This window comes from Dermacentor andersoni, chromosome 3 (assembly GCF_023375885.2).
Source record: "Dermacentor andersoni chromosome 3, qqDerAnde1_hic_scaffold, whole genome shotgun sequence".
NCBI classification, from domain to species: domain Eukaryota; kingdom Metazoa; phylum Arthropoda; class Arachnida; order Ixodida; family Ixodidae; genus Dermacentor; species Dermacentor andersoni.
In genome coordinates, this window is record NC_092816.1 from 76,542,289 (window position 1) to 76,555,386 (window position 13,098).

A 13,098-nucleotide genomic window follows, 5' to 3' on the forward strand; every position below is an offset into this window, starting at 1 on the left:
CGGCAACAAGATGCATATAAAATGCCAAAACACGCCGCTGATTTGTTTGGCAGTATTTGCCCAAATTCTAAAAATGCCCATAAACTAAATGCACGCTTGTGTTTCATGTGTGCACAGTGGAAAACTAATGCAGAAATGACATTAGAGGTCGTAAACCAAAGTAGAAATCTACCGCCCACACAATTCTTTAGCAAGAAAAATGGACAAGGGTTTAATGTGTTTTGCACACTGGCTGGTGGTCTTTTTTTTAAAAGCCAGCTTTGCCGCAATACAGCAGGTTATGCATACAAAGGCTGCAAACAGCTTTGGTTTTTAGCCCGCATCTCTGGGAAATGAAAGGTGCTTCAGAATCAGGTAAATACCGTAATCAGACATTGTGAGCTACCGTTACTGCTTGACAATCTTCCTAAGGCAGGCCGAAAATATGCGTTTTTAACAGGAGATTACATATGTTGAACGAATTCACTGTCCCCTAACTTCACCGAGATATGCTGCTACTAAAGGGGCACATGCATGCTGACTGGTAAAGTTCTAATTATCCAGCAAAAGTCAATTTTAGGATCAAAATAATGAAGTTTGAGCCCATAAAAATGCATGAGCGCGAGCCAGAATTTCGGGTAGGGATCAACTTTACCGAAAAATCAAAATGACGGAAGTCTGTTCTACAGTCGCCGACTGATTTTTGGACTCCAAAAATTCGGACATGCTCGATTATTCGATCTGCTTCGTGGCACCGCCATTCTCCTTATAGACCATAATGTATAACTGCAGAAAGTTCAGACACCTTGCAACCTCTCATCTGATTTTTCGGACACTCCTTGAGCCAACTCGATCGAGAGCACCATGCATCGACTCTGACCGGTGCATGGTTCGACTTGCTGAATGCCATGTTTATTTTGAATGGAGCCTCCTTGCTGCCCCACGAAATGGTGCTACTGCAAATCCCCGCTCATCATCATTTCTGCCTGGTTCGATAGAGTGGCTACAGCAGTTCCGGTCTCAGCTTAGTAAGCCATGTCAAGACAATCCTGCAGCTGATTTGTTTGTTTCTTCATGCGCAACGCTGCGACTAGGCCACGTTTTGCGTTTGTGCAACTGGTGTCGGTGTGACGGCGTGGTGATGTTTGCTTTGTGTGCTGTGTCGAGGTTGCGGTGATGCAACGCAGGATACGGAAACATCGCCTCAAGTGCCTAACGGCACCGACAGTGCCCGCACAGAGTGGGCTGGGGAATGCCGGCAAGCGGGTGTCAGGAGGCCTAGGATTTGTCGCCTTCCGATGTGCTCCCTACTGATGCCGAAAATGTTCTGCCGAGACCTGCGCAGTGGTTGCATTGCGATTTCGGTCACCATCTCATTTGTCAGTTTCACAGGTGCTGACACTGCTGTACTGACGTGCGCAGAACTCAACGACAGCGAGATCATTCGTGAGGTTTCTGCAGCCCCGCCGGACGATGACTCGGAGTCGGAAGATGACGCACCATGTGCTATGCTGCCGTCGCATGCGGAGCGTGTACATGCAGTGACTGTGCTTTCAGCGGCCCATAGTGACCGTACGAACCTCTCCGAGATTCAGGCTTATCTGATTGCGCGTAAACAAAACAGTGTGCTATGGCGCATACACGATTTCTTCAAGCCTACTGCCGAGCCCGAATAAGTGCGTGGAAATAAAGGATTTCTTTTTCTTTTTCTTAATCTGCTTTTTCGGACGTCTGTTTATTCGGACATTTCCACAGTCCCCACGAGGTCCAAATAAACGGTCGGCAACTGTATAGCCACGACAGCCGGATTAATACAGTTGATGACCGATAATTCGGACTCCCCGGGGAACGTGAATAAGTCCGAACTATCAAATGTCCGGAAAAAAAAAACGTACCCAAAAAACATCAATTTATTTACGTTTTATGGCCCCTATGCATGGAACAAGTGGTCGATGCATTGCTGCACGTACTTCCGCTTACACCTGTATTTCTGCCAGTTTTGAGTCTCACTGTACGCTGATGCAGGGACTGCAAAGGCTTGGGTCAGATCCGCACGTAGAAGGCTCCAGAGCACACGGCACATTGTCATCCGAGTCAGTCACTGTTTAATGGTGGGAGAACTTGCTCAATTATTTCGTCATTGTTCAGATCGGCACACGATGAAACCGCACTGTCGACGTCTGTAAAGCGTTCAAATCTAATGGCAGCAGGAATCGGTACACCACAGCCTAGCAGGTCATCAATGATCTCTGCATTTGAGCTCATTGTGGTAGGCAGAAGTTTAGCCTCTTCAGTTGCGGAGTCAGGCTCATTCGGACTGCGACTGAAGATTCATTTGGAGTCGGACTGACATTTGGGTTGGTGGTGCCATTTGACACGGCTTAGCTATGACTTCACGAGAAATACTTCTTGGAGCCAGCTGAGTACTGTCTGGAATGCAAACTAAACAAACAAGCACAGCATGGCAGAATGCTGTCCACAAGACAAACTCAACAAATAGAATGCCGATAGCAGGCCATGCGCGGAGGTGCTGGTAAAGGATGTGATGATCACGATGTTGATGCAACCTCACAATTCAGGCAAAGCCTCCAAGATCGACAGTTGCAGTTAAATCTCCGAGGCGTGGAGCAGCGACCAAGGCAAGGCCTCAGAGATTACCATCTAGCATGTAACCTGTGAGGCCATACTTGACGTCTCATTGAGGTTTCCAGAGGAGATAATGGCAGCAAAGTTAGCATACGCTACAGTCATGGACGGAGCCTGGATAATCTAATGCAGAGCTGGCTGCTGTCCAAAATATCGGTCGTCCTTATACATTAATTAAGTGTATGGGGCCATTGGTGGCGCCGTGAAGCCGCCCGAATTACCGAGCATGTCCGGATTATCGGTGTCCGATTAATCGGTCGGCGACTGTACATTTTATGATTCTGCTTTCTAGATACAGTAAAACCTCATTGAATCGACCTTCATTAATTCAGACTAGCTCTCTAGTCCCATCAAGCATGTGCACTGGCATCATACTCTTACTAATTAGGTAGTATTTGGCGGTGCTACCTTTAATTCGGAAGACCTTCTGCACACTGTGAGTTCCGCCTGTCTGACAGAAACTAAGCAATAGAAACAGCATTGCCGCATTCATCAGCAGCAACCAAACACGAACAGTAAGAATGCCGGAATGCTTTGAGCTTTTGTTTTTTATATTGGGTTTACCACGGTCTGCATGACCTGTGTTGGCCATGTGCCTACGGAAATGCATGGTCACTATTTATGACCGTGTCGATAGCGATGAATTTGTCCACAGCAGTTGCGGCGAGCAGTAGTTTCATTTTGACTCAGCAAGGCAAGCGTAATGTCACAAACAGGATGGAAATTATCAAGGATAAAGCACGATTCTAACGCAGCCCGCATGATGGCGTCCAGCTTGCCAGCGCGATGGACAAATTATCTGTTGCCGACCATCTAACAAGTGAAAAAATAACCAGGATGTGCATATGGTAAGACCATCAAGCATGTCTACTCGTATGAACACACGGGTCTCATGCTGCAGCCGCGCTGTGCAGGAAGTAGCAAGGCCCTCAGTGCTGCAAATGCTAATCAGTCGCGAGATAATGAGAAATGCAGCTTACGAGCAGATTTTGTGCAAAATAGAAATCGGGATTACGGATTTATTCATGAAGTAAAGCTGCATTCATGGAGCACTTCTGTTTTCTTGATACATTCAATTATTTGGCATTTGATTAATTCAGACATATTTTTCATTCCTGTGAAATTTGAGTTGATGAGGTTTTACTGTGACATATCTTTTACACTGAGAGTCCATGCAACATATACAGTCGCCGACCGATTTTCCGGACTCCGAAAATTCGAACATGCCCGATTATTCGGTCAGCCTCGCGGCACCGCCATTCTTCCCATAGACCATAATGTATAACAACTGCCGAAAGTTCGGACACCTTGCAACCTCTCGTCTGATTTTTCGGACACTCCTTGAGCCAACTCGGTCGAGAGCACCATGCACCGACTCTGATCGGTGCATGGTTCGACTTGCTGAACGCCATTTTTGTTTTGCACGGAGCTTCCTTGCTGCCCCACGAAGTGGCGCTACTGGAAATCCCCGCTCATCATCATCGTTTCTGCTTGGTTAGATAGAGTGGCTCTGCAGCAGTTCCGGTTTCAGTTTAGTAAGCCATGTCAAGACAATCCAGCAGCTGATTTGTTTCTTCGCGCAAGACGCTGCGAGCAGGCCGCGTTTTTCGTTTGTGCGACTGGTGTCGGCACGGTGGTGTTTGCTTTGTGTGCTGTGTCGAGGTTTCGGTGAGCCAACGCGGCATACGTAAACATCGCGTCAAGGGTCTAATGGCGCCGACAGTGCCCGCGCAGTCTGCGCTGGGGAATGCCGGCAAGCGGGTGCCGGGAGGCCTAAGACTTGTCGCCTTCCGATGTGCTCCCTACTGACGCGGAAAATGTTCTGCCGAGACCTGCGCAGTGGTTGCATTGCGATTCCGGACACAGTCTCATTTGACAGTTTCATAGGTGCTGACATGCGCAGAACTCGACGACGGCGAGATCATTCGTCAGGTTTCTGCTGCACCGTCGGACGACGACTCTGAGTCGGAAGATGACGCACCATGTGCTACGCTGCCGTCGCATGCGGAGCCTGTACAAGCAGCGACTGTGCTTTCAGCCGCTAATAGTGACCGTACGACCCTCTCCGAGATTCAGGCTTATCTGATTGCGCGTAAACGGAACAGCGTGCAACGGCGCATTCACGATTTCTTCCAAGCCTACTGCCGAGCCCGAATAAGTGCGTGGAAATAAAGGATTTAATTTTTTTTCTTAATCTGTTTTTTCGGACACCTGTTTATTCGGACATTTTCGCAGTCCCCGTGAGGTCCGAATAAACGGTCGGCGACTGTACTATATTCTGTGACTACACATCTTTGCAAGAACAATGTGCTACCTTGTAGAAATACACGTGCAGTTGGGTGTGTTGATTCAATAATGCATAGCATTCCTTGATGGGACACTCCTGCGAGCAGTACACTAGGTTGTTTCCACATGAAAGTGCACTAGGTTTACAAATACTGATGCCGCAATGAGTTTGATAGCTGCCATATTAAAATGAAGAAGACAGCAAGCTCGCTCCTACCTTGCCATCTCTTGGCATTCCAGATTACCACAGTGTTGTCGACACTGCACGATGCAAGCCAAGAGTCGAATGGAGACCAGGCCAGATCCAGGACATCTGCGAATGACAATGAAACAGCATTTTGTTGTGATAACATTTATATGGAAGCTCAAGGTGAGTTGCTGCCATAGTGCTGCCACAGTATTGAACATGCAAGCACACCGCCTGTGGAAGTTTAGACGAGCTTCAGACATTGAAGAGGTGCGCAGTGAATTATACCCCTGTCACACGGGCACCCGCGAACTCCGTTGAGCATGAAACTCCCTAACGGAGATTGACGGCAATGGAGTTGCGGCTGTGCTACACGGCACAGCGTGAGCTTTCGACGGGCGCCGCACGGGGTACAAACGGCGCTGCTGCGCTTACTTCCGCGTGCAACTGTTCACATATACGGTCGCCGTTAAAGTAATCTATGTGCATTTTTTAACGCAGTATGTAATAATATAAAATCACAGCGAGAAACTTTGCGGTACGTTACCGCAAGACTTTTGTTTTCCAAGCATAGCGAAGTTGCAAGCGATGCTGGCCACACTGCGCTCTTGCTTTCGTGCGTGGGCAGAGCGGGTCACGTTGTTGGGTCGGTGCGCTTCGAGTTGTGATTCCGCTGTGTAATCGCGCGTGTCTGTGTGTTCGCGGTGCGCTGGGATCGCTCATGGTGCGTGTCACCCGGAGAATTTTACCCGTACGGCTTGAACGATACGTGCGGCTCCCGTGCATATAAAAACAAACAAAATGGCGGAACGACGTTTCCCGATGCAGCGTGGCGAAGTATTGGTGTAGAGAGTACAGGTGCTGATGCCCTTAAAAACAAATTAAAACTTTCATTATGTGGCATATATCCCAAGGCAAAAAAAATAATAATGCTAAAATTTGTAAATGAACCAGTTACGACGATTTTACTAGCGTAGTTTTCTGCAGAACTGTAGCTGCCTGTGAACGAGAGTACTCCATCCAACCGTAATGGTCATTGCCGAACTCCCTTCGCCCAAAATCTCCATTTAACTTCCTTGGCGCAAGGGAGACCGTCTGACATGGAGCGCAACTCCATTGGCGTAAAGACGAAGGAGTTCAACGGAGTTCGCGGGTGCCCGTGTGACAGGGGTATTACACTGCATAAACAACGAAGCCAAGTGGTTACACTGTCACGCTCTTCTCAATAAATTATGCAGTAGATCCAGGGCAGTGTTCTGCCTCTCCTTGCTGGCATGAGTGTAATATGCACAAACATTAGCGTTTCCGATGAGAAGTTATGTGCTTACCACGCTGTGGTGCATACAGTAGTCCAAGCGAAAGGAACAGTAAGATTCAAACTACAAATGTCGACTGTCTTCCTTCGGTCTCATCTCATGCACCATCGACATGCGATGCTTGCATTACTGCTGACGGCAATTCTCATCGTGTCAGTGTTCGATAGACAGCTGAAGGACACTGTTTAAAGCTGCACAATGTCATTTACGATGCATTCTATGCGGTGCCAATATGTCCCCCTCGTGTACTGCTAGAGCACTGTCCGAGGAGGTTGAGCGCAATACTAAATCTTGCCACTGCTTTCAATCCCAATTAAAAAAATATACACAGGCTTCAAGTCAGCCTGGTGTAACAGACGATGCAGATAAAGGCAACACAGAATTAGACCATAAGCTGATAAACCTCAAGGTGAACTGCAGTCTCGGATTCACTTTCACATCTTGGTATGACCAACTGCTGTTCTTGCAATGTCACGTAAATGGCTAGGGTTCATCGACAGAGAGTGACAGAGTGCAACTTTGCATCAATTCTGCCAGCGCTGCTTGGCGTCTTCCACTGTGATCCAGTGCAGAGACAGCCGACCATTACGCTTTTCTTTGGCAGATCTTGACCGGTGAAATTCAAACACGATCCAAGCACCAACGTAATGACCAGCCACTGCTTGTAACATGAGGTCAGGGTGTGCCAATGGACGATGAGGTTGCATCAACCGGTCATGTGTCACTTCTGTCAGCCCTGATCAACAGTGTTACAACACGGGACAACCCTGGAGCCAATGTTTTGACAAGGGGACTTGTCTTTCACCTGACAAAGCACATGGACCTGTATGCTTTTTCCTGATACCGTAGATTTGGATTTGTGAAATCCAAGCATGATCCAAGCCCTCACTGCAAGATTCCAGCAAGACAAGCAGAATGAGCCGTAAGGTATAAGCTGCCCCCAACTAGTAGAAGCTTACCTCCAGAATGGCCCCTTAGAGTGCTGACACACTTCCAGTGCTCCACATTGGTCTTGCCTCCCCCACCGAACATACCCGAGGAGCTCATGCCGTACCTAGGAGGCCAAAAAGGGAGTTGAATTAACAACAAGCATGAAATGAACAGAGGCACCGGGGAGTTCAGTAGTCGCTACCTTAGGGTTGTAGGCATTTACTGAAGTGTAGTCAGCAAAAAAAAGGAGTCATGGTTGTTTGTAATGCTCGCTTCCTATGCTATTTTGTCACAGCCCAATATTAAGGTGTTAAGTGAAGACAAACCCTTTCTTACACTGAGGAATATTGCAGTCACCTCAATGAGAGCTGAAAGTGCGTGACACAATGCATGTTACACTGAAATGCTTAAAAGGAAAGCCTATTTTTATTGGAATGCCTTACAGAAGAAACAGCTCGGAACAGTCAGTCAAAAAAAAAATGAATGTTGCAAGAAAAAAGGAAGGTACGGTAGTTATTGACGAGTACGTTGGTGGCCTTTCCATAAATGCGTCTGACCTTTCCTTACATTGTTCTGGCACCAGACTCAAGTGTACAACAGCCACAAACAAAACACTTCATTATGTGCATTACAACTATATGGAGCAAGAACATAATTATGTCTATGACTGCAGTGTAGGGTCTCTAAGGGTAACTAGATAAATAACCTGTGTGCAGACAACAATAAGAGGGAGAGTTTTGCCCTTTGTTACACACAGAATGCCAACCAAAGCAAAGGCCTTGACCTCTTGATCACTTAACTTGGATAAAAATTTCACTTCCACATGATGCAGCATCTCAGTGATGGTTTGTCCACACAATCATTTTTTTATTGACGTTGCATTGCTGTGTCCCCTTTTTTCTCACTCCACTTAACTATGACGTGTGCAAATAACGCTGAAAGAATGTGTGCCTACCCACAAGTTTTTTCCATCGAGTCCACTTCTGTTCGTAAGGCAAATTGCGAACACCGAGAGCAGCATTTCTAAGAAAACATCTCGCTACATTGCTTGCCAAAGCAGGCCCTTTCAATGACAAAAAATTTGGCTCCTGTACTGGCTGCCATTTTCAGGCTACTTTCAAGAACAATATCTGGTATTGGAATAGTATACCTTACAGGTTGTAATTGAATTTGACATAACCAGGCGTGCTTCACATTAAGAAAATAGCATGGATTCAGCCACACTACACATTTTAATCTTCTGCAACAATAAAATAAACCATCATTCAAACATGTTTCTTGTGTCAACAGTTGAGTAGCCTGGAATGCAGGTTCCTGCAGTGATCTTCATTCAATTATGGCTATTTTCTTGACTATATTGAGGGATTCAGCGGTTACGCTATAAGTTTTGTCTGGCAGCACTGCCCAACAGGGAGAGGGAGAAATGACATTTATATACCAGATTACAAAAAGAAAAAAAATTATGAGCGAAAGAGAACCCTACCGCCCTATCATCCATATCATGATGACCTTGTCGTCACCACCAGAGGCAAGGTGACGACCATCCGAGGACCACCGGACGCAGTTGACACATGCCAAATGGTTGTCCATCTGACACAGCAACTTCGGCACTGAATCGCTGAGCTCCTCTTCCTCCCGTGCCACAGGAGCCATGTTCCACACGCAGATCTGGCCGCAGTCCGAGCCTGTTTGCCATCGGACAAGAACAAAGAAAGATTAAGTTCCTTCCTGGTCATCTTCCTGCGTTGACCAGCTCCAGAAAGTGCCAGGCCATCTACACAACAGCCATTTATGTGATCAAAAGGGGGAAGGAAGCACAGAAATACTACACTATTTTCCAAAGTAAAGCAACTGAAATCCTTGAATTTCTCTTTCTCTTGTACACTGGTAGGACTTTTGAGACTCAATCGAATGTTAAACATGCAACTCTGTGGCAGGTAAAGCAACACATGTCCAAAAAAATGCAAGCCACGAGATGACTGGTATTCTGACCTACCCACAATACAGCAAAAACATGGCTTCTGATGGTACATTCAGTTGGTCACTTTCAAGGATTCTTGCAGTGCAGTTTACATTCAGCTAGTCGAAATCAAGCACTCGGAACACATTCACCTGGTTCATTCATAGAGCGGTGTTCTAGCTTGGTGCTCTCTAAGGCGTTCTTGCCTTCATGCTGGAAGTGCGACTGAGATCCGACAGAAATTTGATCACATGGCTACTCCAATTGCTCTGGGAGTACCTAGCATGCTCAGTTCGGGTAGACTTTTTCTAGCTCCAATCTCTAAAGGGCTGTGAATCACTGCAAACAGAGTCGGAGCACGGACCATTGGAACCAGTTGAATGTACCATGACACTATTCTGGACAAAAAAATGGTAGGGAGGTTGCAATGTGGCTGCCACCTATAATTAAGTACTGAAGCAACTACACCAGCTGCAACCGCAAGTTCTGCAGTTGACTACACAATATGGAATACCCAAAACCACCTGTTTTTACTTTAACGCGATGCTCTAATACGGTTTTCAGGGCTCACCTTGACCTCCGGTAGCGAATCTGGACCCATCAGGATGGATGTCCACAGAAAATATTGGGTGACCTGGAAATTCAACATTCATACTAGCATTCTGAACGCAATCGGGATGCATACCCGGCACAGCGAAACGCTCGAAGTGACCGGCACACAGAAAATGCAGCAAAATTCAAAAGTCATGCCGGAAAATTTTTGAAGTGATTCGGCTTTTAAGTCTCAAAGCCGTCCTGTGGTCTACGAGGGACGCCGTACTGGAGGTCCCCGGATTAATTTTGACCACCTTAAGTTCCTTAACACGTTGACAAAAAGAATGGCGCTACATTTTGTCGGTGCTGCCCCTGAAAGTCGTTTGTATGAGGTTTTGAAGTAACCAAGCAAAAAACGGCGAACATCGTCGCTAACGGATGAAGGATGGCGCCGTGGAGTTGTAACGTGAATGGCACAACTATGTCTTAATTTCGAGAGTTAAACCTCTTCTAGGCTTGTATGCTGTAACATGTAGATATGTACGCCGCTTAGATTGATTTTTCTAAATGTCGCGCCGGTGGCGACATCGCGGCTTGCTCGCAAACACGTTGTAAACAACTACGAATGTGTCCGCGACATTTCCAATTTATGCCCACTGCGCTGAAATATCGTGTTCTCCGTTTCACAGAGCAGTCTCAGAGAATTGCACTTGCGAGCACTGAGGGATCAAATGAAGTCGAGATCGGTCCGGAAGACGCTGTACACCCGCATCCGTAATCACTACAGCTCTGCCGCCGGATAACGGAGTACCGTTCTATCGACCACCGTTTCTTCCTTAAGCAGCACTGACCGAAGCAATATGTTTAAGTATCGCGCACGAAGAAGCCGCTATACACAGAATTTTCCCTTTGTGTCATGCCAATACGACACCGGCGAGCTTTGCCCATTGATAAACACGTAAATGTAAGCCTAACAATGCTCCTATACCGCAAACGTACCGTCATGGGTCACCCAGCTTGGCTTTAGCAACTTCATCGCGGTTGCTCCTGCTTCACCAGGCTGAAATCTGAGGACCGGGCGAGGCTGAAGTCACTCGCCGTAGCAACATTTGTCACATGCCGAGTCGTCCTCCTTCGGCGTCTCCGCTCGCTTCCATGGTTATGAATGCACGCAGTGTTGACGAGCGGGAATCGATGTGCCGCCAAAATAAGCTGTGCTTCGTGGAGTGTGAAACCGAAACAAGCTGTTGGAGAGGTCAAAATGCTGAAAGAGTTGGTGTTTTTCGTCGCGTTGGCTTTTCTGTGAAATCAGGAGCGCGGTGAACGGGTCTCATGGAAGTGTATTACAAAATTATTTGTTTTTACTCCGGAAGACCGAATGCAACACCTATGCAAGGTTGCAAGGTTGATTGAGGCGTGAGTGCGCCAACGTGGTATCGGCCCCGTTGGCGACAAACAGCCTTGATAGAGGGAAAACACCGGGAAAACGGTCCGTGTATACTCCTTACATCAGCTCGATCGGTGTGCTTCAGGTAGCGCGGAAACAATTTCCGGATGTTGCATAGCGCGATTTAATTGACTAGCACCAATTAGGTTCCGCCTAGCAATAAAAAAAAGAAAGAAAGTGAGGATCTTTATACAAGTTTACAGAGCGTCATGTTAGAAATATTATGACCCAATGTTACAGCGAATAGTATGTAGTAGCTCTTATAGCTTACTATTATTATTATTATTATTATTATTAGTAGTAGTAGTAGTAGTAGTAGTAGTAGTAGTAGTAGTAGTAGTAGTAGTAGTAGCAGTAGTAGTAGTAGTAGTAGTAGTAGTAGTAGTAGTAGCAGTGCTAAAGAGTTTGAAAGGTTCCAGTCAAAAACACGAAACTGTAGCCAGAAGTGCCATGATCAAAAAAGAGTCAGCCACTCTTTGGCTGACACGACATGATTAAAATTTCTTTAATACAACCAAGTCATCAAGCACTGTAATCCAAATAGGTGGTTCAGGCAGCGCCCAATACAGCTGCCTGTACTGCACAGCGCGTTCTATGAAAATTTCACATACTGAGCGTGTATTGACAATTTTATTTCAGCATGTCCAACTTACGTACGCATTTTCCACAACCTGTGGATGCCTAAGAACGCAATTTCGTCATAAGACATTTCTAACTCCTACAAATCCAAATCCATACGAATAGAGTGGTATACGTTTAGTAGTCATCTGGTACAGAATGCCCCAATGATAGACTGAATCACAGCATTCTAGGAAAACATGTTCAAAGGTCATCAGACATTTTGCTGAGTATTCAGTTTATTGACCAGGGTACGAACATACTTTTTTTTTCTTCAGCCGTGTTTTCACTGCTATAGTGTGTTCGTATCGCATGTAACTTTAAGAAGAATGTTTTTATTTTTGGCTTGACTAGGGGGAAGGGGAGGGCAGTTTTCTTAACCTTCTTCGAAACATTTTCTTGTCCTTCTGCTGGCTCTGACATCAGCACCTCAACATGGCCTTTGTGCATTTTCTTTTTCTTAGCCACGATCGCACGCAAGATTCTCTCGTGTCAACGCCAAGTAACCCTTTCAAACGACTATGACTGCATATGCTCCCTACGGGAGCAGAGTTGCGCGTAGGTCCGCCATCTTGCCCGCCGACGCATCCATATTAACTCTTTCCGTACCGCACCCATTGGGCATCGTTAGCCCGCTAACTATGGCTTGAAACGTCGGTTTCGACACCCTCCCCGCCGCTCACGGACAATTTTGCGCATTAGGACGTGAACGAGGAGAACTATATTTTTGTTATCTAAGCAGTTCGTTTTTTTTCCCCCACCAGGCGTTAATTTTTGAACGCACTCTGAAGTTTAGCGATCGTCAAAGCAGAAAGAAAAAATGGCCACCTCCGGGAGCGGCGCACGCGCTTCGAAAGGTCGCGTATCTCGCACTTCCGCTGCGTTTGCGGCTGATTGTATGTCTGGATCGAGCAGCAGCGAGTCTGAGGATGTTACCTTTTCGTCCGATTTTCACTCAGAGCGACGACGACGCAAGCCAGCCCGGAACGTTGGCGGCCGCAGCCCGGCACGCCAAACTGTAGTGCTTTCACTTAAATTTTTGTAGTGGTATGTACCTGTTCAATGAAAAATTTTGATTCTCTCGGAGATAGTGCCTATTAGACAGCACTACCTTTTGTATATCTCATAATTTTTGTTACATATTTTCTTAGCAGATACAAGCGTGACTTTACAAACTTCTTCAATTTTATCCCAC

General features: G+C 46.5%; 1 protein-coding gene across 1 annotated transcript in view; it reads right to left on the reverse strand.

Moving 5' to 3' along the window:
• Hira (histone cell cycle regulator-like protein) overlaps positions 1–10,996 on the reverse strand; it is a 56,780-nt gene extending 45,784 nt beyond the window's left edge. Inside the window, exons 1-5 of the mRNA XM_050192457.3 lie at positions 10,838–10,996; positions 9,876–9,938; positions 8,828–9,029; positions 7,374–7,468; positions 5,129–5,224 (exon numbers count right to left, since the gene is read on the reverse strand). Coding sequence (XP_050048414.2) covers positions 5,129–5,224; positions 7,374–7,468; positions 8,828–9,029; positions 9,876–9,938; positions 10,838–10,874 — 493 coding nt within the window. The 5' untranslated portion in view covers positions 10,875–10,996. The remainder of the gene's footprint in view (positions 1–5,128; positions 5,225–7,373; positions 7,469–8,827; positions 9,030–9,875; positions 9,939–10,837) is intronic.
• Positions 10,997–13,098: the final 2,102 nt, after the last annotated feature.